Source organism: Ochotona princeps, chromosome 21, assembly GCF_030435755.1.
Source record: "Ochotona princeps isolate mOchPri1 chromosome 21, mOchPri1.hap1, whole genome shotgun sequence".
Taxonomy (NCBI): Eukaryota; Metazoa; Chordata; class Mammalia; order Lagomorpha; family Ochotonidae; genus Ochotona; species Ochotona princeps.
The window spans coordinates 4,013,729-4,038,196 of record NC_080852.1 but is presented as its reverse complement, the minus strand read 5'-3'; the positions used below and the strand labels follow the sequence as shown (position 1 = coordinate 4,038,196).

General features: G+C 47.1%; 2 protein-coding genes and 1 non-coding gene across 4 annotated transcripts in view; all 3 read right to left on the bottom strand.

The window, feature by feature from the left end:
- The window catches only part of GNAL (G protein subunit alpha L), a 144,402-nt gene that overhangs the window by 18,143 nt on the left and 101,791 nt on the right, over positions 1-24,468 (bottom strand). For both annotated transcript variants that reach the window (XM_004581640.2, XM_004581641.2), the window contains exon 5: positions 20,796-20,893. In XM_004581640.2, coding sequence (XP_004581697.2) covers positions 20,796-20,893 — 98 coding nt within the window. The remainder of the gene's footprint in view (positions 1-20,795; positions 20,894-24,468) is intronic.
- CHMP1B (charged multivesicular body protein 1B) lies at positions 2,469-3,239 on the bottom strand. Its single transcript, XM_004581639.2, has one exon. The coding sequence runs from the start codon at positions 3,121-3,123 to the stop codon at positions 2,524-2,526; it is 600 nt and encodes a 199-aa protein (XP_004581696.1). The 5' UTR covers positions 3,124-3,239; the 3' UTR covers positions 2,469-2,523.
- LOC118760332 (U6 spliceosomal RNA) lies at positions 8,558-8,664 on the bottom strand. Its single transcript, XR_004996720.2, has one exon. It is a non-coding gene; the product is annotated as a U6 spliceosomal RNA (small nuclear RNA).

Here is a 24,468-nt window from a genome sequence, read left to right as displayed (position 1 = left end):
CACACAAAATTCGCACTAGTTAGACTGGCTGGCCGATTCCTGTACTATACTCAGCTAATAAGGCTGCGAGTCCTTATCTTAGGATTTTTTTTTTTTTAGGCAGCAGGATAGACTGTGTCTGACCCTGGGAAGGGCAAGTTCTCACAAGAGCCTTCCAACGGTGTGGGTGGAAGTTAAACCCTCACACTAGTCCACTCAAGTTCTCCCACATCAATTCTAACTACATGCTAGACATCACGCCTTCAAAGGCAGACAAATAAAGAAAGATCTATGGCTGAAAGTAGTGCTAGCAGTTGCATGGAAGATGGAACCATCCCCTGTTAAGAGCTGGAGCCTTCCTGGGAACCTTCTGTCTTCTTTGGCCTTGGAGAGTTTCAGTAAAAAAACACTTGTCATGAAGAAACAATTACATTAAGAAAGAAACAGGCATGGCTTTGAGAAACAGGCCTGAACACGCCATGCCAACCACAGATTCTGGTGGTGAGACCTGAGAGCCGATTTGGAAAGACACAATGCTTTCCAAACTCAGTCTCTCTGAATTCTTAAATAGGAGGCACACGCATTCACAGTAAAGCTTAGAATTATTTATTTGATAAATTTATATGATTTACATTTCAGTTGTTTATCAACTCCAGAAGTGAGGAAATAATTCATGGGCCTGTAGTGCCTTTGAAAATAACCTTTATGGTCCATAAAAATGTACATCCATATAGTATGAAGTGAACATTTTGAAGAAAGTCTGAGCATATACAAGTATTGTTTCATCTCACAAAATATATTTTGTTGGGAATATTTGCATTAGAAAAGGGATTTAAAATTTGCCAAAGGTGTCACCACTCAGCTGTTTTTGAGGCTTGTTGCGAACTCTTACAGAGGTGGGGTGCAGGCTCCTGCTCCTCTCCTTCAATGCAACCTGCCCGTGAGCAGACACTCGGCCTTCTAGAGAGAGGATGCTGGGCTCGTGACCAGCGGGTGGCCCTTCCAGCCCACGGACTAGCCTCCAGTCAGAGGTCACCACACATCAACACCAGAGGCTGTCCTCCTCAGCATACAGATTACTTTTTATTTTCCCGAACATTCACTCACACAGGAAGACATGTTACAATGGTGAACACCTGGTATTATGAATGTTTCTATAATTCTTTTCTAGAACATGTAATTCTCACGTAGAGAAATCGTCCTGTGAAGGGAAGGAGGAAGTTACTGCGCGTTCTTGGTAAGGTGAACGGCCACGTTTTGAGGGGAGGAGAAAGGGGGGCCTACACACGCACTGCCTGTGTCTGCGAAGACACACAGTGCCAGGGCTGGGTTTCTGTCCATCTCTGACCTTCCAACTCCACTTTGCCCCTTCTTCCCAGACTTGAGATCTCAAAGGCTGGAGAAAACATTCCAAACTGCGTTATCAAGTATCCTAAATCATTGCTGCTTTAAGACCCCCCCCCAAAAAAAACAAAAAAAAAAAAACAAAAAAAAAAGCAAATAATTAGAACCTAAAATGCAGTTCTAATTTTATTTCTGCTTTTGGTTAAAGAAACCCAAACAAAACCTAAACACACACACACACACACACACACACGCGCGCGCAGAGTCCCAAGGGTTTCCGGGAGCAATCGACAATCACCAGTTCTTTGGCAATGCTAGAATGAGTCATATGACTGCCATGCTAATTAACACAGTCTGTAAGGCTCAAGTGTGAGCCAGAAAAATAACCACCAAGGTGCTGAGCGGCTTGCTTGAAGCGAAACTGTCCGATGTTAAGCCTTCTGTCTGTTAAAAAAAAAAAAAAAAAAAAAAAACCAACGGGAAAACAGAAAGTGAACCTTAACTGTTCCCGATCCATGAAGCTCGGGGGCATTTCCTCAAGCTGTGAGACATGAACAGAACTTAGGCAGCACCAGAGTGTTATGCACAAGAGTTCTACGATCCTTTTAGTCAAAGTTTTGAGAACAGACTAATAGTCAATTGCAGAGCTGTTCCGAGGGGAAAACAAAATGAAGGACACACAGAAATCTACTGTCACCGAGTCACTGCCCGGGGAGGCATGACAGGAACCACCCATTCCCCTTCCGGGAGGTTTCAGGCGGCCTCTCCCAACCCACACAGTACCGGTTACCCTCAACACACAGAAACCAGAGCGTTGTTCGATTTCCGAGAACGATCTGTAAACACCAAATGAGCTAGTCGTTAGAAGGCAGCTATAAAAATACACATCGTCACGAGCTATACAGAACTTTAAACTCCAGCTGGGAGTGGCGAGAGGCTGGCGTTCCCAGCGCAGGTGAAGAGGGCCGCGGACCCCGAGGGGCAAGGGCCTTGGGCACTGAGGGGCACGGGCTGCAGACGCGAGGGGCAAGGGCCGAGGACCCCGAGGGGCACTGGCCGAGGACCTCCAGGGCCGACTCCCCCAGGGGCACGGGCTGCAGACGCGAGGGGCAAGGGCTGAGGACCCCCGGGGCCGAGGACCCCCAGGGGCACGGGCCTCGGCGTCCGGCCCGGCCCGCCCCGCTGCCCCCATCGCGTCCCTCACACCTGGTCCCGGAGGCGAGCCAGCCTCTGCGACAGCTCGTCCTGCTCGGCCGACGCCACGCTCGTGCCCACCGAGCCCGTCTGCCCCTGCGGCAGCTCCATGTTGAGGTCGAGGCCGGCCTCGTCGGCCATTTCCTGGAGCAGCAGATCCACCTGGTTCTGGGGAGTGGTCAGCGTCGTCGTGCTGCTCATCGTGTCTTCCATCTGCTGCGTCTGCACGTCCAGCGTCTCGAACTGGTGCTCGAACTTGTCCATCAGGGCCGAGATCTTCTCGAGGTTCATGGTCTTGAGCGTCGCGTCCATGGACTTCACCACGCCGGCCATCGACTTGGTCACCTTGCCCATCGTCACGGCCGTCTGCACCCTGGCGGCCACCGCGTCGACCCGCGCGCTCATCCTCAGGAAATTCACCGCCTGGTTCTTCTGGCGGATGGCGTTCTCGGCGTGGATCCTCGCCACTTCCATGTTGCCCTTCTGAATGGCCTTCTTAATTTTGGCCTTCTCGGCCTTCTCCTCCTTGTCGCATTTCTTGGCGCTCCGGCTCAGTTCTTTGGCCGCGAACTTGAGGTTGAACAGGTGTTTCTCCATGTTGGACATGATCGGACCGCTCCCGCGGGGTCGGCGGCCACGGCCGGGCGCGCAACCGGGACGAGAAGACGCAGCTCGCCTCCCGGCCGCCGCTCCTTTGTTTTGGTCCCACTTCCTGCTTCTGCTGCGCCCGGCGCAGGCGGTGACGTCAGAGCGCGGCGCCGGGGCGGGGCCAGCGCGGCGGAAGACGGCGCCGCCGGGGCGGCCTCGGGGCGCGGCGCGCGTGGCCGCCGGTTCGAGTCCGGCACCGTGGCCGAGGCGAGGAGTCGGTCATGGCACGGGTCATGGCAGCGGTGCCGCGGCTGCTGGGCTCGGCCACCGAGAAGCGTGGCCGGGAGCTCTCCAGGAATCGTCATTCTGATGTTTTAGACGCATCCTGGGAGCTTGACTCACACTCGTGACAGGCGGGGCTGTCACCCCAGGTTCTGCAGGCAGAGGGTGTGGAGACCGTCGGAACTCTGTGTAAACGCTTTTAGGGCTCCATCATCCCTGGCGGCAGTGTGAGCTGCAGGTCTTGGGGAAGATTCCTCCAGAACGGAAGGAACGCACTGGAAGAAGGCTCGGTGTGCCCCAGAAGCTAGGCTGACATCATTGCTGGGAGCCAGTTGTGCGCACAGATCAAACCCAACCCAGAGTGGCGCTCTGCCCTGGGTTCCTGCCTGTGGCAGCTGCTCATCGGTCCATTCCAGGCACGCTGGGGCCCTTTGCGTCTATTATTATTTTCCAAAACATTTTTTTTTATTGTAAAGGCAGATTTACAGAAAGAAGGACAGACCAAGATTTTCAGGTTGCTAGCTCACTCCCAAAATGCTGTGACGGTCAGCGCTTGGGTTAGTCTGAAGCTGGGAGCCAGGAGCCTCTGGGTCTCCCGTACTGGTGCAGGGTCCCAAGGACTAGAGCCACACTCTGCTGCTTTTCCGAGGTCGTAAGGAGAGGGCTGGATTGAAGGTGGAGCAGCCGGTACTGGAACCAGCACCCATATGGGATGGCGGTGCTTGCAGGTGGAAGATTAGTCTGAGGAGCCATCATGCTGGTTCCACCCCACACAACTTTTTTTTTTTTTTTTAAGATTTACTGATTTTTTTTTTTTATTGGAAAGGCAGATTCACAGAGATGAGGAGAGACACATAAAGAGCTTCTGTCTGCTGGTTCACTGGCCAAGTGGTCACAACTGCTGGTGCTGAGACGATCCAAAGCCAGGACCCAGGAGCCTCTTCTGGGTCTCCCACACAGGATTTAGCCACTAGGCTATGGCGCTGGGCCCACCCCATGCATCTTCTGCAAAAAAGCTCTAAAGATGTGATTTTCTTGCTGCTCTCCCTAAGGCAGCCTGCAGGATTTCTGCCCGCTGGCTCTCAGTCAAAGTGGGCTGCAGTGTCAGCGTGGTAGCCTAGTGACTAAAGTCCTCGCCTTGCATGCGTTGGGATCTCAGAGGGGAGCCGGTTCTAATCCTGGTGGCCCCACTTCCCACCCAACTCCCTGCTTGTGGCCTGGGAAAGCAGTTGAGGATGGCCCAAAACCTTGGAACCCTGCACCCGCGTGGGAAACCTGGAAGGCTCCTGACTTTGGACCGGCTCAGCTCCGGCCATTGTGGCTGCTTGGGGAGTGAATCATCGGACGGAAGATCTTCCTCTCCATCTCTCCTCTTCTCTGTATATCTTACTTTGCAATAAAAATAAATCCTAAAAAAAGAGAAAAAACCAAAGTGGGCTGCAGCATGGAAGGTGCTCATTATTTATGAGGAGGGGCACGGTGGGAGCTCTGTGAATGTGGCTCCGGCTGGCATGACCTGCTGTCCACAGCGTCTCTGCCTGTTGAGGTCCTCCCATCCTGCTCCATGAAGCCTTGCCAAGCCCCTGTCCTGGGGCTGCAGCTGTGTTCCTAATGGTGAGCAGTCACAGCCCAGGGCGCATGCCTGGCATGGGATCCGCGTTAGAAGCAGGCCGCACAGTCGCACTTGGCAGGTGCTCTTCCAAACAGCAAGGCTTTACTGAATCTGACTCTAACAGAGGGCTGGGCTCTTATCCCACCTAGCAGCAGCACAGCCAGGATTCTTTTTGTCTCTCCAAATGGAGAGACAAATGGAACTTTTCTAGAATGGGGCATGCAAAATCAATAAAAAGGATGCCATCTGTTTGAAGCCGAAGCAGGGGGCTCGGAACCACCTCTCTCCTTCTCTCCCCCTTTGGGTCCTTCTTTGGCTTTTTTTTTTTTTTTTTTTTTTTTGCAGATCAGTTCTTTGGTCCACAGGGCCAAGTGCCAGTTAGGTGAGCTTCTTTCTTCGGGACATAATCATGAGAACCTCAGATGGTGATGCTAATTGGTCATGCACATTTATTAAGCATTTCTGTACCAGGGCTGGTTCTGGGCACTTTGCATGAATGAACTCATTTCATGCTTACCAAGCCTGTGACATGGATCTTATGGCAACTTCAGTTCACAGGCCAGGAAACAGGAAGCATACAGTGTCAATTAACTTGCCCAAGAGCAACAGCACACATCTGTGTTAGAAATTACATTCCATGGATTTCTTGGAGACCAGGACAGAAGCCAATGGGAATTCCAGTAAGAAGTTAGCAGGAATACTGAAGGATGATCCCTGAGACTTCAAAGCAGCATCTGGCCCATCCACTGTTCCACTGGGAGCTTGGAGAGGTTGCAGGAGCTCAGGAGTGGTCGCTAAGAGAAGCCACCCTCCCTGGAGCTACCGAGGATAGATGAAGGCCTTTCTCTCGGGCCTGGACAGACAGAAGAGGGCGGAGTCTGAGGAGACATCTCTTAGGGCAGGCTGGAATGCAGGGCAGCGGGCTGACCTTGCCTCTCATGGTGCCCCTGCTCTCCCTGGGCTTGCTGAAGCAGTGACCCAGTCCCGATGTAGAGCTAATGATGCTTACTTTCACGTTTACACAAGTTTCTCTTTCTGAGCTCCCATCTCAGGCATCCAGTGTCTCTTCGACATGGGGTGAATTGTCTGAAATCCATTCCTCAACTCCTGCAAGTGACTAGACGCAATTCTGCCCGTCCCCACTTCCTCACCCCACTGCTCACCTGGAGAGGGGGGGTCCAGGTCAGCTTCTGAGAAGTTACCCTTGATGACCCTCTCACCTGTCTCTCTCTCTACTTCCGCCCGGTCTTTTAACCCCTTTCCTTACAGTCAACTTTCAGCATCAGTTCCGGGTGAGTGCTTTCTCTCCTGTGGCTCAAGCACAGGGAAAAGCTTTTGGGGTGATTACGGAGAGAGACTTCGCTCTCGTGGCAATTTTGATCACAACTGAGAATCTTCTGGGTTCAATTCAGGTATGAGAAAAGAATGTGTAGTTGATAACCAACGGACTCAACAGGTCTGTCACAACAGGGTTACAACACACACATCCACCTGCCTGGTCACCAGGGAGGGTGGTGTTGGAAACTAGCGCAGGTAACGCAACTCCGCAGCTCGAACCTTAACATTCTTCTAAATCAAGTCATGAGATATTATCCTTCTGTCTGATGGTGCTAGGCTGGAATCTTTCAGTCCACAAATGGGCTTCACAATTACCAAGTACAAGGTGAGGGAATGACCACTATGAAACAGACTTTTTTTTTTTTTTTCTATAGTTTCTGACTGAGCTTTCTTGATAAACTGAATCAGCAAGGAATGCTGGCATACATGTTCCAGGAACCAGTAGGCTGTTTTCTCCTTCCCTAAGGGATATAATGATTCACCATGTCTCAAATATAAGAAATTGTCGAAATAACATCTGCCAAACAGCACTGAGTAGTAGATAACAGCACATTTTCAAGAGAAAGTGTTTTTTTTTAAGACTGATTTTGGGGGAAAAGGATTGAATGCCAACTACATTTCAATTACACTGATGTGCGAAACACTGGCAATTCATCAATGTCATTTATAGGAACTCAAGTGCGCTCAACATAGCTCCTGCTTACTGGGAGCTCCGGAATCAATCCTCTCTTCTCCACTCTGTGTGGATGTCTCACAGCTACCCAAGCCCCACTATCCCCTCCCCCGGTCCTCTCCATGGAGAGGATGGTCCACAATGTATGGAGGACGGCCTGGGGATTGCAAGGTGAGGGGCACTTTCCGAGAGACCAGACACACAGATCCCCAGTGTCTGTGACCTTCACCGATTGCAAATTGAAAATAGCTGGAGAACAAACTTGCATTTTCTTGTCACTATTCCTGAGACAGCACGGTCCAGTAACTGCTCTGATGGCATGCATACTGTGCGAGTTCTGATCAGGAACCTGGAGAGCATATCCAGTATATGCGACTGCAGCTTATATGCAAACACCTTGCCATTGTGTGTAAGGGAAACAAACATCTGGATGTTTCTGTTCCTATCAATACCGTGGGACGGTCCTATATGGATTTGTTCAGCTCACACCCTGTTTCAGGGGGAAGAACTGAAATGAGAAACTTACCCTCCAACCCAGGCCCAACTCACACTGAGTGTCTTCTTGTATAATAGACCCAAGATGTCACAAAACACGTTCAACAGAGGCCAATACATCTCCTTTTTTGGCAAAACAACCTGAGTCTTTCTTATCTTAGAAGCAGATATATTTAGTCACTGCCTGGTATCTCAGCGCAAAGTCATAGTGAAGCAGTTTCTTCACAATTATCTCCTACCTCTGATAGCTCGATAAAGAATCTTTACTTTCATTTTTTATCACATTTTTTATCACATTTTTTATTACATCAAATAAAATGGGAAACAAGTACATCCCATGCATGAGAATAAAATTTTTAGTAAGCAAACAGTCGTGTTTGGTTTTCCCCAAGTTGATATCCTTGCAAGACAAAGCTTATATTTTCGAAGATCACTTTCTGTGGACACCAAGGATTTAAGTCGGGATGAGATCACTAGAGATTGGTGTAATAAAGCAATTTCACTGCTTGACACGTTCACTATGCTAAGGGAGGTTTTCATTTCTTCCATTTACGAACGCTTTTTCTGATATAAAGTTATCAGAAGACAGCCTCTTCACATCCTAAAAAATGCAACATTCCGGGCTGGCACAGTCGCGTGACAGGCTAATCCTCTACCTGCCAACATCAGCATTCCATAGGGGTGCCAATTCATATCCCAGCCGCTCCACTTCCTGATCCAGCTCCCTGCTTATGGCCTGGGAACGCAGCAGAGGATGGCTCAAGTCCTGGGACCCCGCACCCACGTGGGAGACGCGGAGGAAACCACTGGCTCCCAGGTTCAGATCAACTCAGTTCCTGCCACTGTACCCACCTGGGGGGAGTGAACCAGCGGCTGAAAAAATCTTTCTTTGTTTCTCCTTCTGTCTGTAACTCTGCTTTCCAAATGAAAATAAATCTTTTGTTGTTGTTGCTTGTTAACTTCTTTATTGCCCATTTTGCTATTGCTACTTCTAATTTTCTCTTTTTTAATATTTAAACTACATTTATTTCATTTTATGACACAGTTTCATAAAAAATATGGAACGCTTCACGAATTTGCGTGTTATCCTTGCGCAGGGGCCATGCTTATCCTCTCTGTATTGTACCAATTTTAGTATATGTGCTGCCAAAGCTAGCAAAAATAAATCTTTCTTTTTTAGAGAAAATACCTGTCAAATTTCACAAATACAATTTTTTTTAAGATTTATTCCATTTTTATTACAAAGTCAGATACACTGAGAGGAGGAGAGACAGAGAGAGGAAGTGGAGCTGCCGGGATTAGAACCAGTGGCCATATGGGATCAAGGCGAGGACCTTAGCCACCAGGCCACGCTGCCAAGCCCCACAAATATAATTTTACTATTGGAAGGCACAGTTTCAGTTAGTTTGAGAACTCTACTTTAAATCAATACATTTTGCTTTTCTATTTATTTTTGTTTTTTCTTTCTTAAACAGATAAAAAAGACTAGTAAGCACATTTAAAACTTGAAAAGTTAAGGCTGTCGTAGCGAAAGTTCTCAGCAGTGTAGTCAGCACCCAAATGAAGCAGAATTCACACTACCCGAAATCCAGTAGATTTAAGTGATCAGCGGGCTCCAAATTATCTTTTCTGAAAGAGCCCAAGTGAAAACTGAACAAGCCAGTTACAAGGGGCGACTTCAAGTTGAAGTGCTGTGATTTGAAGTCCATGACTATTTTGCATATTCGGAGCTGGTTACTGTCAACATTTTCCTCATTTTATTTATTTTTTATTTTTTCTTATGAGCCTTTTTGTTACTTCTTTTCAAAAAATCATTTTATCATTTTGATACAGTTCCACAGGCCCTGGGATTTCCCTTATCCCCTCTCCAATTCCCTCCTCCCCTGTTACTGATTCCTCTAAATTATTACTATAGTACAGTTCTTCATAAACAGTCATATGTCCATCATTGAGGGCATGGACAATGGCAGAGAGTCCAGCATCCTATTGTCAAGGTATAGTTAACAGTTTCATTGGAGTCCATCTTTGACCCTGAAGTAGAGATGCATACTGCATTGCATCCTCACATCTGAATATGACAGTCTCCATTACAGTTACTGTACATCCCCTTCAATGAAAAGCCACAAAACAAAATCAACAGGAAGCAAATAAGAACTTAAAATGCCATGAAGTTAAATAACATGCCACTGAATGATTAATGTATCACTGAAGAAATGAAAAAGAAAATCAAGAACCTTCTTGAAGAAAATGATGCTACTGTATGATCTATAAGTCAGTGAACAACCACCCATTCATGTTAACCCTGAGTGTAAATGGCTTAAATCTATCAATCAAACATCACAGATTAGTAGAACAGATTTACAAAAAATACCCATTTGTTGCCTACAAGGGACATATCTTACCAACAAAGATCAGTGGAAACTATATCTCATGGATATTTACTTTTTTTAGTTTCATCTCAACAAAACACTTTCTTAACATTTCCCTCATTTTAAAGAGAAATCCTGCATCCAATAACATTACTTCCTGAAACTATCCCTCAGCCTTAGGCAACTCTGGACAAGTCACGTACACGGGACCATACAGCATGTGGCCTTTCATGTCTGACACTGGTACAGTTCTCCAGGTTTATCTGTTGAAGCATGCATCACTACTTCACTCTCTGACAATTAAATCACATTTGCATCCGTTAAGGTGGTTCCATTCCATTTTGTACACCTGCTCATCATTCATCATTTGATGAGCATTTGGGTTGCTCCCACTTCGTGGTATTGCGGGCCATGCAACTTGGAGCATCTGTACAGAACTTTCTGTCAACGTATGTTTCTGTTTTCTTGGGATATAACTAGGGTCAGAGCTGCTGGGCCATATGATAATCCCACATCTAACTTCTCTGGATCCACGAGACTGTGTTCTAAAGTGGCTGCACCATTTCACACTCCCATCAATACTGGGAGTGCCTATTTCCCTACATCCTAACCAACATCTGTGTTTATCTCTGACTTTTTGATCTTAGCCATCTGTGTGATTGTAAAGTGGTTTGTTTTACATTTTCCTAATGGTTAAAGATGCTCAAACATCTTTGCAAAGCTTATCAGCCATCTGTTTATTTTTACTGGAGAAATGTCTGTTCAGATATTTTGCTGATTTGAAAATTGGATTATTTATCCTTTTGTTGTCGGGTTACCCCTCACATCACAGTGCCTGGGTTTGAGTTCCAGCTCTGCTCTATCCCAGCTTCCTGCTGTTATGTACCCTGAGAAGCAGCAGATAGCTCTAGTAGCTAGGTCTTTGCCACCTGTGTGGGCAACACAGCTTGAACTGCTGGCTTCTGATCTTAGCCTGGCTCAGCCCCAGGCGTCATGACCATTTAGGGATTAAGCCAGCAGATGAATTAGCTCCTTCCTTCTTTCTGCTTTTCAAATAAATAAAATAAGTGGGGTGGGAGACTGGGTGGGGCTTCTCCCTTTAACTCCCCTTTTACCCTAGATATAGGAAAAAAAAAAATGTGGAAATGATAGTCTTACCTACTTTTCTGTAGCCCTTGAACCTTTGTGCCCTAATTAACTATGTAAAGATTGTCAAAAATAAAATAAAAAAATGAAAAAATAAAATAAGTGAACAAAAACTTAACTCATTTTAGTGCTATAATACAATCCTGATCTGATTTCACGTAAGAGATATGAAGAGTTGTTAGGGACCGTTGAGAACCCACCTTGGAAGAACATTTCTGGCCTTTCTCCTTAACGTTAAAAAGCCCCCATTTTTGCTACCATTTGCAACTCACGCACACACACTGGGACCCTTTACACACCTTTCCTTGCCCTGTAGCCTGGACAGTGCACCTTGTCACCCTCAAGCGTGGAATGCCAGCTTTGTTTGTCACAGGATGGCCATGGCCTGCTTACGCTAAGTTATCAGATGACAACATTTCAGATAAATTCTGCTCTAAGGCAACACCTTGCTTTAATCTATTTTTTTCTGATAAGACATCATTTTACTTAGGCATTTGCTGTAAGTTCTGCTGTGACATGCTTTGGAAACTGGCACAGGTTTTTGAAGCACACCCTGTTTTGCTATCTGGAGCCAACAGAGGGCCAGTACAGAGCACACGCAAGTTCAAGGGTAGAGCTTGGGCTCCTCACTGCCCCTTATATCAGAACAACCACACGTTCCTTTTTTTTTTTTTTTTTTAAAGATTTATTTTATTTTTATTACAAAGTCAGATATACTGAGAGGAGGAGAGACAGAGAGGAAGTGGAGCTGCCGGGATTAGAACCAGCGGCCATATGGGATCAAGGCGAGGACCTTAGCCACTAGGCCACGCTGCCGAGCCCCACACGTTCCTTTTTCATTCTGGACCTACTACACCTGGGTCTGCATAGCAGAGGCTTTCATTCCTCAAAAGGTCTAATGCATCAAAAATCCAGGGATTTCTGGTTTTGAAATTTATTTATTAATTCAAATGTCAGAGTTGGGCGAAGGATAAAGATGGAGATTTTCCATGAAGTACTGGTTCATTCCTCAGGGGGCTACAATGACCAGAGGTGGACCAGACCAAAGCCAGAGACATCGGACGCTTCATCTTGGTCTCCTAAGTGGGCCATCTCCTGCTGCTTTTCCCAGGCCATTACCAGGGAAATGGACCAGAGGTGGAGCAGCCAAGACTCAAACTTGTGGCTGTCCGGTACTTGGGGGTCTATGGGCAGCAGCTTTAATTGCTATGACACAGGTCCAGTGGTTGGTTTGTTTTACTTTACTATACATACATGAAAGTAATTCAAAAAGTTCAAGGAAAATAGAACTAAAAGGTAAGTGTATTTTGATGTAAAAATCTTGAAATCTAATGCATAGGTTTTTCATAATGTCCATTTCCATGAACTTTTTGAAAACTTCTTATACTTTTTGCACTGAAATGAACCTGTAATGTAATTCCATTTTTTTGTTGTTGTTGAATTTTAGAAGTGCCCTCATAATTAGAAAGTCCCAGTACTCACAACCTTCTGCAAGGATCCAGAGGAGGGGACCGCTCATCTGATGCTGGGGCGATCTTCCTGGAAGAGACCACTTGGGTCTCCTTTCCTTCATCAAAGTGTGAGGATAAAATCAGATAGCAAATGGAAAGCCACTGGAACTCTCCAACCAGGGGATTTAAGTCTGAGAGATTTAAAACATTTTTTTTTTTTTAAACATCTGAAACGTTTGGCATGGATTTCTAAAGTAGGATTAAGGGACATGGGGAATTATGCCACAAGTTTACACTGAGACATCTGATCTACCTACTTAGAGTCTTCAGGGTTGATATAACACTGCAGTGCCCACAAACAGGAACACAGGCAGTTTTGCAAATCTAAATAATAAGGATAAAGACAAGTTTGCTTTAAATAAAGGCCATAAGAACACGCACGCGGGGACCGGCATTGTGGTTTAAATGGAGTAAGCCACTGCTTGCAATGATGATTTGCAAAATGGGTACTGCTTTTAATCCCAGCTGCTCTGCTTCTGAGCCAGATCCCTGCTAGAAGGCTGGGAAAGCAGTGCAGTGTGACCCAGGGCTTGGGCTCCTGTCCCTCAGATGGGGGATCTGAAAGAAACTCCTAGCTCCTGGCTTCAGCCTGGCCCAGCTATTGTGGTCATTTGGGGAGTGAATCAGTGCACGGAAGACCTCAAGGTCTCCCTGTAATTTTGCCCTTTAGATACATTTAAAAAATAATAAAGAACATTTATGTGCAACTAGGACACTATTATATATTTAATGAATTCAACAGGACTCACATAGACTAATACACTGACTTCATATGACAGTTTCTTTTGTTTTAAGGGGGCTGGCGTTGTGGCACAGTGGATTAAGTCACCAGCTGCAACACTGGCGTGCTCCATTGGAGAGCATGTCCTGGCTGCTCCGCTTTCCATCCAACTTCCTGTGAACACATCTGGGAAAGCAGGAGATATGGCTGAAGTCCTTAGGTGCTTGTACCCACATGGGAGACTATCATGGAGTTCTGAGCTCCGGGCTTTGGCCTGACCCCACCTCAGCCACTGCGGCCATTTGGAGAGCGAGCCAGTGGCTGGAGATCACTGTTTTTTCTCTGTCCTCGCTTTGCTCTATCGCGCTCTCTCTCACTGCACCTTTCAAACAAATAAATAAACAGATAAATAGATAGCTAAATCGTGTCCAAAAAGGGCATTCAAAAACCCCACTTTGCAGTTAAAATTTCACTGTGCTCACACTTTCCAGATGTTGACTGTAGCACATTCCAGGATAGAATGGATGCGGGTCACACACCGGTTGTGCAGAATGAACATGGCCATGGCAGCAGGTGACCAAGGGACAGCCTGGGACCTGCAGCACAGAATCACTTGACCCGTGTCACTGCTCTTTCTTGTCTCTGGGAGACACACTCTTGAAGTGTTAAGAACCCATACTCTGAGGTCCATTAAGTCATTAAGCCAAGCACGACTTTCTACAACTATTCTTTTCTTTTTCCTTTTTAAAGAGTTAATTTCTTTTTATTGCAAAGTCAGATACACAGACAGGAGTAGAGACAGAGAGGAAGATGTTCCATCCAATGATTCACTTCCCAAGTGAGCCACAACAGCTGGAGCTGAGCCAATCTGAAGCCAGGAGCCCAGAGCCTCTTCTAGGTCTCCCACATGGATGCAGGGTCCCAAGGCTTTGGGCTGGCCTTGACTGCTTTTCTAGGCTACAAGCAGGGAGCTGGATGGGAAGTGGGGCTGCTGGGATTAGAACTGGTGCCCATATGGGATCCTAGTGCGCGTAAGGCGAGGACTTTAGCCACCAGGCCACGGCGCTGGACCCTCTACTGAAGATAAGATTGTTTTTCTCACAGAATAGCTGTGTTCCATGGTTAGCTGATCATGTTTTGCCATGGCTTAGGGGACATGCGCTTTGGTGGTAAGTTACAGAATAAAAACTCTTTAATGTTCTTGCCTATTTATTTGGGAGGAGGGAAGGGCAAAAGCGGGGTGGGGAGAGGGAGAGAGGAAGAGAAAGAAAGAGAGAGAGCCCAAATGTCTGCAATGGCCTCTGGCCAGGCCTGGAGCTGGGAGCTGGGAGTGGGGAACTCCATGCAGCTCTCTCACAGGGTGGTGAAACCAACCACTGAGATCCTCGCTGTTGTCTCCAGCGTTTGCACTGGCAGAAAGCTGCAGTGACATGGGTATCCTAACCGCTGTCTTTACTGTCAGGCCAAACATGTGGCCAAATTCCCTCCTTCTCGAGGTAGTTGTGGCCAGTTTCCACTCCTAGCATGGCACACAGCAGAGATCTTCGCAGCTTTCAGCATCTTTCTCTGCTCCATGCTTGGAGGCGCCTACGATACGCACGTTTGCAGCCTTGGAGGGAGGCTGGAAACACAGGTGCAGATCTTCATCTGTCCTTGGGACACGCAGCCCTGCTCAGCACACATGGGGCAGCATTGCAGCCTTCACCCAAGGCCTCACCAAGACAGCACCCATTGCCAATCCTGCCACGCTGCTCCCATGGCTGCTCTAGCTTGGATTCTTGCATTCCCTGTCATCTCTCTTTTTCTCAATGAGACATAATTCACCTAAGGTATGTGGGGCTGCTTCAAAAAGTTTGTGGAAAGACAATAAAGGCTTACCCCTCTAACTTCCCCCAGACACCTGAAGAAGAAAAAAAAAAAACATTGAAAATAATGGCCTTACCCACTTTCCCCTAATCCTCGACCCTTCCCACCCTAATCGACTATGTAAACATCATCAAAAACAAAAGTCATATTAAATAAATAAATAAATCTTTGGAAAGAGATCATACATTTGAAACTTGGATGTAGATTTTTAAAGGTAGATCAGATTTATAGAGAGGAGTGACAGAGAGAAAGATCTTCCATCCCCTGGCTCACTCCCCAGAGGCTGCTGTGGCTGGAGCCGAGTTTATCCTAAGCGAGGAGCCAAGAGCTTCTTCCAGGTCTCCAATGTGGGTGCAGGGTTCTAAGCCTTTGGGCCGTCCTCCTCTGCTTTCTCAGACCACAAGCAGGTAGCTGGATGCGGGCAGCTGGGACATGAACCGATGCCCGTATGGGATGCTGACACTTGCATGGTGAGGATTTAGCCATTGAGCTGCTGTGCCAGGCCCTGGATGCGGCTTTTTGTCATGTGTGTGTTTTCCATGACTTTTTTTGAAGTACCCTCATGATGTATATAGCAAAAAATCCATCACTCTGAAGTATACAATTTAGTCTCCTACCATTCTTCAATTTCAGAATAAACCCATTTTCTAAGGGGAAACCTTTTCCCTGATCTCAAATTCCCCCTCTCTTCAGTCCTTGTAAATGCTAAGCTACCTCTGCCTCTTTGGACTTACTCATTCTGGTCACTTTATACATACAGATTCATTTATATTCCACATAAACAGAATCAGGGTCTTTTGCTGAGCATCCTTGCCTACTTCCAAGGTTCTCTTTTGCTCCATGTATTAGCATTTCATTTCTGTTTCTTGCTAAACACCTTCCCTCGCATGGTTGTGCTGCATTTCATTGACCCGTGTACTATCTGATGGACATTTGGGTTCTTTCCACCTTTTGGTTGCTCCGAGCTTCTGTCCATGAGCCCTTTCCATGATGTGTCCATGGATGTGTACTTCCTGTGGTAGGTAGGTGTCCATTAGCCTACGTGTGTTGGAGAGCTCAGAGGGAAAAGACAAGAAGTTCCCGTGCCTTCAGAGCGTGCCTGGGAAGCAGGCCAGCATTTAAGCATCAAAATCTTGCCATGTCGGGCCCTGCGGCATGGCCTAGTGGCTCAAGTCCTCGCCTTGAACGCCCCGGGATCCCATATGGGCGTTGGTTCTAATCCCGGCAGCTCCACTTCCCATCCAGCTCCCTGCTTGTGGCCTGGGAAAGCAGTCGAGGACGGCCCAATGCATTGGCACCCTGCACCCACGTGGGAGACCTGGAAGAGGTTCCTGGTTCCCGGCTTCAGATCGGCACAGCACCGACCGTTGGGGCTCACTTGGGGAGTGAATCATCGGATGGAAGATCTTCCTCTCTGTCTCTCCTCCTCTCTGGATATCTGACTTTGTAATAAAATAAATAAATCTTAAAAAAAAAATCAAATGGTCTTTACTCTCACCTTTTCTCAAGAACATGTGCCTGGAGCGTGGGCATGGGGCAGTGAGTGGGCTGTTCCCTGGGGAGGACAAGCCGCACAAGGACCATGGCCTTTGGGCTGGACGCCAAGGTCATGTGCTTCTACTGGTGTGCTGTGAAAGTCTAATTTTATGAAGGGCTGGTGATAGCTCATGGAAGCAGTGTCTTTTTCTCATATCTTTCTTGGCAGACATATATGTTGGCTCACCACAATTACTGAAATGGCCCTTGTTTCCAAAATTCCTCATTTCTCAATCCCCAAACTTGATCCCAGAGGAAAACTGAGATGGTTATTCAGAGGCAAGGGGTTATTGATCCAACATGACTGACGTCCAGGTGTGTTGACATGGAGGAACTATCCCAGCTGGAGAAGTTACCAGACGGCTAACCTAGGATAGTGAGGTCTAGGGTGACGGGCCAGCAGGGCTGCCTGGGTCAGGGGAAGAGAGCTGGGAAGGAGGGCTTTCACTCTTTACAGGGCTGGAGGGTGAGTCCTGGCCTGAGGTCCCAGGAAATCACTCCAAGGGCAGTTTGGATCCGGGGTTCTCTTTAGTTTGTAATCACAGAACTAAAAACGATTAAAGATCTCAGCTATGATCTTGCCTGTCACTGGAAGATTGTGAGGGTGCCTCAGTTTACCTCTCTGGGCCTCACTTTCTGCATTTGTCATGCACTTGAAAAGGACAGCATTTCAGTAATGTTTATCTGTGCCAGGCAACAATAACTGTGTGAGAACTGATATCATTATTTTTCCCACTTAAGTGATTTGCCCAAAGCTCCCACTAGGAGTTAGTGCTGCAACCAGGACCTGAATACCTATCAGACTCACATCATGTAGCTTTCACTTGTTTGGTTAATATTTCTTTATTTATTTGGAAGGCAAAGCACTTCCATCTGTGTATTTACTCCCCCAGGTGGTGGCAATGGCTAGAACTGGGCCAGGTCAAATCCAGGACCCTGGAACTCCATCCAGGTCTTCTACTAAGGAGGGCAGAGGCCCAAACACCTAGGCCATGGTACACTGTCTTCCAAGGTACATTAGTAAGGAGATGGATTGGAAGCTGAGTAGCTGCAGCCAGTATGGCAGGAGGCAGCTTAATCTGATATGCCACACACTGGCCCCTCATCATCTCTATTTATTTATTTTAAACATATTTTTTGAAAAGCTGAATCCCTCCCCAACACACACACATACACAGAATCTTGTGTCTGTTAGTTCACTCCCCAAATGGATCTAAAGGCCAGGGCTGAGCCGGGCCAAAGCCAGGACCCTGGAACTTCATCCTGGAGTCCCACCCAGGTGGTCATCTTTACTGCATGCCAGCAGGGAGCTGGACGAGAAATGGAGCAGCCAGAACTCAAACCAGCTATCTGCTATGGGATGCTAGAGTCACAAGTAATGGGGTGGATGAGCCTACCATGCCACCATGTTGGCTTAATGCCTTTTAAAAAGATTTACTTTCACAATTCTATCTCAAATTAACTTATAAATTCTATCAACCTGGGGATGCAAGAATGAGTATCCCTCAAGGCCAGGTTTTGGTAGAGAGACGCTAAAAAAGGATGCTGAGTCACAATTCCACATCATCTTCCAATGAAGTCTGTGTGATTTATATTATTGGGAGCTGTCCTAAAAATCCCAACTACTGGCTTTTCTAATACACCTTGCCTACCTCTAAAACAGTCTTAGAGAAGGAGTGAGGGCGAGTGAGTACGTGGGGACAGCCTGCCCTTGAGATAGCCCCACTGACACCTCCTGTGATGCCCTGGGGTGTCCCAGCTCCCCGTGAGTATCCCCATGCTCCCCCTTCCGAATCTCAGTCCTCTTGGCTCTCAGGGGTCACAACCAGCTGTGGGGTGAAACCCCAGCTTTGCACTAAGTACCATGAGAGTGACCCACAAACTCAACTTCAGGAAATGAGAAATGTAAAAGTACTTTTCTAGCAAATTTAAAGTCCGTTAGTAGACAGTTTCCTTAGCACACACAAGGGAGGATTGACAAAAGCTTCAGTGGTCATTTTAGAGTAGGTTTGTACTCTGTTGTTGATGTTTGCAAGACATGTGGACTTTCAATGAAAGAAACACGTGACACTACAATATATACGCAGGCACCTCTCTTATTGGGGGTGCAAATGTCTGGACTCCTCTCTTCCACTCCTTCATAATTTTGCAATAAGTCACTGTACACTGAGGTCCCCACTGTGCTGTGGCGCACTAAAGCTCAGCATCTTGTCTACCTGGACTTTGGGACCTCTTACTCAACTCCTTCTCTCCCTCATCCCAGCCCCTGGTGGCCCCTCTTCCACTCTCTACTTGGAAATCACCATCTCTTGAGCTGGCCTCCAATGCTACATGCACCTGATGCTGGGGCATTGGGAGTGGCACAACTGGTCCTTGGAGGTTGGCTGACAGAGGAGATGAGCACCAGTAGTCGTCTCCCTGCCTGCCCTGACCTCTGCCCTTGTTTGAACACTCCACCCCTGCACTCACTTCCCAGGCAGCATCTGAAAGCCTGTGCCTGCAGCCAACCTGGCCTGACCTCCCACCCTCTGTCTTGCTGCTGCTGTGCTCCTGTATTGTGAAGGCTTTGCACATAGCACTGTCCACTGGAACTGTTGGTGCCGCGGCATGACCATGGCATGTCCCACCCAGAAACTGGGCTGCTGCTAGGGATATGGGAGTTACTGGAGTCAAGGGCAGAACCCTGCTGCAGGGATGGACCTGCTTCCCCTTGGGATGGCTTAGCTGCCAGGGTGCCCTGAGGCCCTCAGGAGAGGTCAGACAGATGCTGCTGCCTTCTCTTGGGCGTTGCCTGATCCCCTCTCCTCCCTAACGACACAGGCTTGGCATTCTGTTACAGCAGCAGCCATTGGGTGGAGCCAGCAGCTTCTCCTTGGAGCTCTCTTGGCTCCTTTGATAACTTGCTCACCCCCACACACCTTCAGGCTCTTCTCCAAGTCACAGCCTCCCACACATGCAATCTCACACCAGTGAATGGCATCCAGATCCGCCAGGGCTGTCCTGAGCCCCTGCCTCCCACCCCTTGTCCTGCCCACCTCTGCTCTTGACCTTGGAATCCCAGCATCCACCTCCAGCCGCCTGGCCTGAGGTGCCCCATGGAACCTCCAGCAGACGGAGACGGTAATCGCTCATTGCACTGGAAGGAAACCCACACTCCTCTCTGTGGCCCTGTGCCCTCCGAGGGTCTCCTCCTGTTGCTCTCCTCCTCCTCCTCGCCAAGGGCCTCTCTCGGATCGGCCTGGCACACTGGACACTCCACACCCTTCACTGATGAACCCACCAGAAAAGGCTCAGCCAACCACACAACGACTCGACCTGTGTTCACCACACAGCTCCCTGGCATGTCTGAAACGTCCCCCTTTCCCATGTGAAATGCTGGTATTAAATGCTGCTCAAGCATGAGGTTTTTTTGGAGTTTGTACAAATACATAAAGTGACTCATGCCTTGCTGTCCGAAGAATTACAGAAAACCAACTGCAAAAAGTTTTTGTTAGCTAAACATCCAACACATCTACAACTTATTGAGTATTCAATATTTTTTTTTTGGTGGGGCGGATAATTCTTTTCTAAGAGCAAGAGAATAGGTCTAAAAATGACAGAAAGAAAACAGGAACGTGTCAAACCTAGCATTAGCATCTCATTTCTTTTCATTATACTTCGAAATAAATTATTTACTTATATTCATTATCATCTATCTTCAAGATTCTAGTCCACCCCTCACAAGTCTAGGACAACTTTAATTAGGAGCCCTGGCTCTGAAGGGAAATACTGCTATTACTTTAAAATGTAACATGGGGGTATCTGATCACAAATTTAAAGAAAATAACGAATCCTGCAGCACGTTGGAATTTACAACTAAGACCACACCTTTATGCAGAAAGCAGCGAATGAACAGAAAGCAACTATCAGGCCAAATGGAATGAAAACCATTTCCGGCTAATCCCCAAAGCACTGACTCCTATCAGGCTGTTAAGTCTTCCATCAACTAAGAGTGCCTTTTGTAAAAGTTCGATTCGTATAGCCAAAGGTGAATTTCTTATTCCTTGCATTCCAGAGAGTTCTGGAACACTGGATGGACAGCAGAACTGCCAATGAACATCATCAGAGAAGAGGATATCAAGCCGTGCAGGAACTGACTTACTATTGTGCGCAGTCGATCAGCTGGTACTCGTTGGACCTCTCAAAGCACGCCTTGACGCCCTCATCGTCCCAGAGTTTCTTCACGTGATCAAAGAATTCCTAAAGTTTGAAAGAGTTACAGATAAGAACATACAAGTGCCGACAATCCATGAAAAAGCTAAAAGTAAACAGTCCTCGCCTGAAAAAATATTTTTGCAGGTAATACACATTACTTTCCACGTGGAAATCCACGCACAACAAGGCCTGCAAGTCTTCCCTTCAGTGCGATGACCATGGATGCACACGTGCCATCATGACTTACGAAAAATTGCAAGACACTGTTGTCCTTCTAGAAGGTTTCCCAAAAGGAAAATTACAAGTCAAAAGTTAATGTCACCCATTAACTAGAGAGACAAGAAATAGCACACTTTTGAAGCTCCTGGTATGCAGTTATTAACTGGTACCCTGGCAAGGAGACATCATGCTTGTTATCATGTCAAGTTCAGTCTTAACTGCTGTCTTCTACGTTTTTGATGAGGAGCCACAATTAGGTACAAACGCAATTAAAAAAAGATGGATTAATTTGATCTAGATGCATTGGGTATGTGAAAATAGAATGTTTAAGATAATGTGTTTTGGAGCTAATCATTTCTTTGGTGGCAAGTTTAAGAGATAAAAGTGAATGTGTGTGTGTGTGTGTCTGTGAACTATCATGTTTGTTCCCTCAAGTCACAAGGTCGCTATGCTTGATTTCAGCCATTGTGGCAAGCAGGAGCCCTGAAAGAAGAACTTTCCTATTGCAAATAAAAGGTGGGCCTAAGAATCCATATGCATAAATCCATCCAAATTGAATTAACAGTGGCAGGGAAGCCAAGGCCTACATTAGTTATGAACTCGAGGAAGCTGTGTAAAGGTTCACCAGACACCTTGTTAGAAGTTGCACACCTGCCTCACCCATCAACTACCCCTGTGGTCTGCAGGCAGGGACTGGAGGTCATGTGGTCAGTGCGCAGCTGTACTGCTGCCCCATTTAGCCACATTTCCTAAGAATCAGCAAAGATTCCCGAGTTTTAAAGAAGCATGGTGTGAGGGGAGCTGGCACTCTTTTAGAGAGATTCAGAATTTGAAGTCTGGTGAAGTTGGATGATCTTACACTCTGGGAGAAACTTCTTGAAAACAAAATAAAATTAATGTAAAACTTGCCACCCAAACTCTTGGAAAGGGAAGTGCCCAGAGCTTGAGTGTTAATAGCTTCTAGTAATCACAGGGATAATCTGTTGAGTTCTGCTGTGTGTCTTTGCCTCTGTGTGCCACCCTCTTCCTCTTCAAACCCAGCTGGGGCAGGTGCAGTGATGCAGAGAGTTAAGCTGCCACTTGCAATGCCTGCAGCCCATCCAGGAGCATCAGTTCCAGTCCAGCTGCTCCACTTTGATCCCACTCCCTGCTACTGTGCCTGGACAGCAGCTGAAGATGGCTCAAGAACGCAGGCCCCTGCCATCCTCTGGGGAGACTCAGATACAGTTCCTGGCTTTGGTCTGGCCTCAGCCCTGCCTGTTGTAGGGGACCAGGAGAGTGTGAACCAATGGATGAAGGATGGAAGATAATCTTTCTTTTGTTTATTATCCAAATAAACGAAAGACTAAATGAAAAATCCAAACTGTCCACAGTTCACAGCAAAAGGACCATCTCCATCCAAAGGAGAGTGGCCACACCCCTCAGATGTTATCTCGTCCCTCTAGATTTTCATTTCCTCTGGAAACTTTCCCAAGAATTCATATATATCCTTGATTTTTCTTCTACATGCCTCTAAAGACACATACCCCATTAAGCTGTTACTGTGAGGGATGTTGGAAGAGAAACAGACATCTGCCTACTGCCAGCTTTGGACTACCTGAATTCTCTATGATGAATGTATGTGGTATAAATTTCACATTTACTGAAACATGAACATCGCTCCCACCACATTTTATGAAACACCATGTAAGAATTATCACCTGTAACAGGGATCCAAGCGGCAATGTTCAAAAAGACCAACATAAAAATTGATCCATAAAAACAAGATAAAAACTGAACCCTTGTTTCTGGTTTGTAAAAATTAGGAGAGTGGGCCTGGTGCCAAGCTGGATCACATTAATCCTCTGCCTGCAGTGCTCGGGAAGAACCTAGGTGTTTTCTGCTTTTGTGATTTCTGCCTTAATTGCTTGGCTGGGGGTTGTGTGAACTCTGAGCCTGAAGTCTACGTGACACCCGACACCCGGCAGGACACGCAGGCAGACCACCCCTCAGGAAGGAGGTACCTGGTGTTTGATAAGATCCACCGCCCTATAACTCATCAATTTGTGCTTCTTAAAAGTTGCTTGCTCCAAACCCACCAAAAGAAGCCTGCTAAATCATGACTGTATAATTAATAGCCTAAAATGTAAAAGAACCCCTGTGCTGTTCAACCGGGTGCTGGCTCTTCTCTCTCTTTTGTCCTCCCTGCTGATCCTGATGCAAGCTCCGCTGAGGCTGCCCCTCCCTCGCCCGGCCATGCTGGGCTGGGGGAGGTGGCTGGGAGACCTAGGTTAACCTGAATAAACCACCTTTATGCTTTAGCACCGACTTCAGACTTGATTTTCTGGGGATTTCGAAATCCGGCACAACACTGGGATCTCATCTGGACTTCGGTTTAAGTCCCGGAATTTTCACTTCTATAAGTCCCGGAATTTTCACTTCTAATCTAGGTCCCTGCTAATGGCCTGGGAAAGCAGTGGTGGATGGCCCAAGGCCTCAGGCCCCTGCATTCAAATGGGAGACCCAGAGGAAGCTCCTGTCTTTCAGTTTTGGATTGACCCAATTCTGGCCATGGCGCCATTTAGGGAGTGAAATGGCAGATGGAAGATCTTTCTCTCTGTTTCTCTCTCACTCTGATTTTTCAAGTAGAATAAACACATCTTTTTTAAATAATTAAGAGGGTAGGTATTTAGTGGCGTGCATAAGTTCAAGACACCAGCATCCCATATCAGTGCTCCTGACTCCTGGCTTCCTGCTAAGACATGCCTGGGAGGCAGTAGGTGATAGATCAGCCATGGGGGGAGGCTGGATGGAGTTCTCAGCTCTCAGCTCCCCAATCCTGAGGGCTCTGGGGGAACTGAACTGGTGGACAGGAGTTCTGTGTTTCTATCTCTCTCTGCCTTTCAAAACAAACAAACAAACAAACAAACAAACAAGACAGGAAAGCACACTGGGGCATAGACCTTTAGAAAGAGTCTTCAGAGGCTTGTGTGTCCCAAGCCACGTGTGCGTCAGGTGGCCGAGCAGGTGATGCTGCCAGAGCTGACCCAGGGGCTGAGCACAGTGGTCCGGTCTGGGATGAAGGCAGTTGAGTCCCCACTGCCTGTCAGGGATCCCCCCCCATGACCTGGTGCCATGCCCACCCTCAGACACAGTAAGGACCTTCATGATGAAAAGAATTATGTTCCATTAGCTCTTCTGTAATTGTTCTTATTTCCGTCAGGGGAAACTGGGCACAATATTTGAACACATAGGACTTCGTTATTTCTGGAAGCAGTGGTCGTAACCATCTGTGTGCTCCAAGATGTTAAGCAACCCACCGAAGGTCACATGTAGTGATAGCAGGGCATGAACTTTATTGCACATCCCACGTTTTTAACTGCTGAGAACCCAGCCTCCTGTATTTCTTGAACATTTTTCTG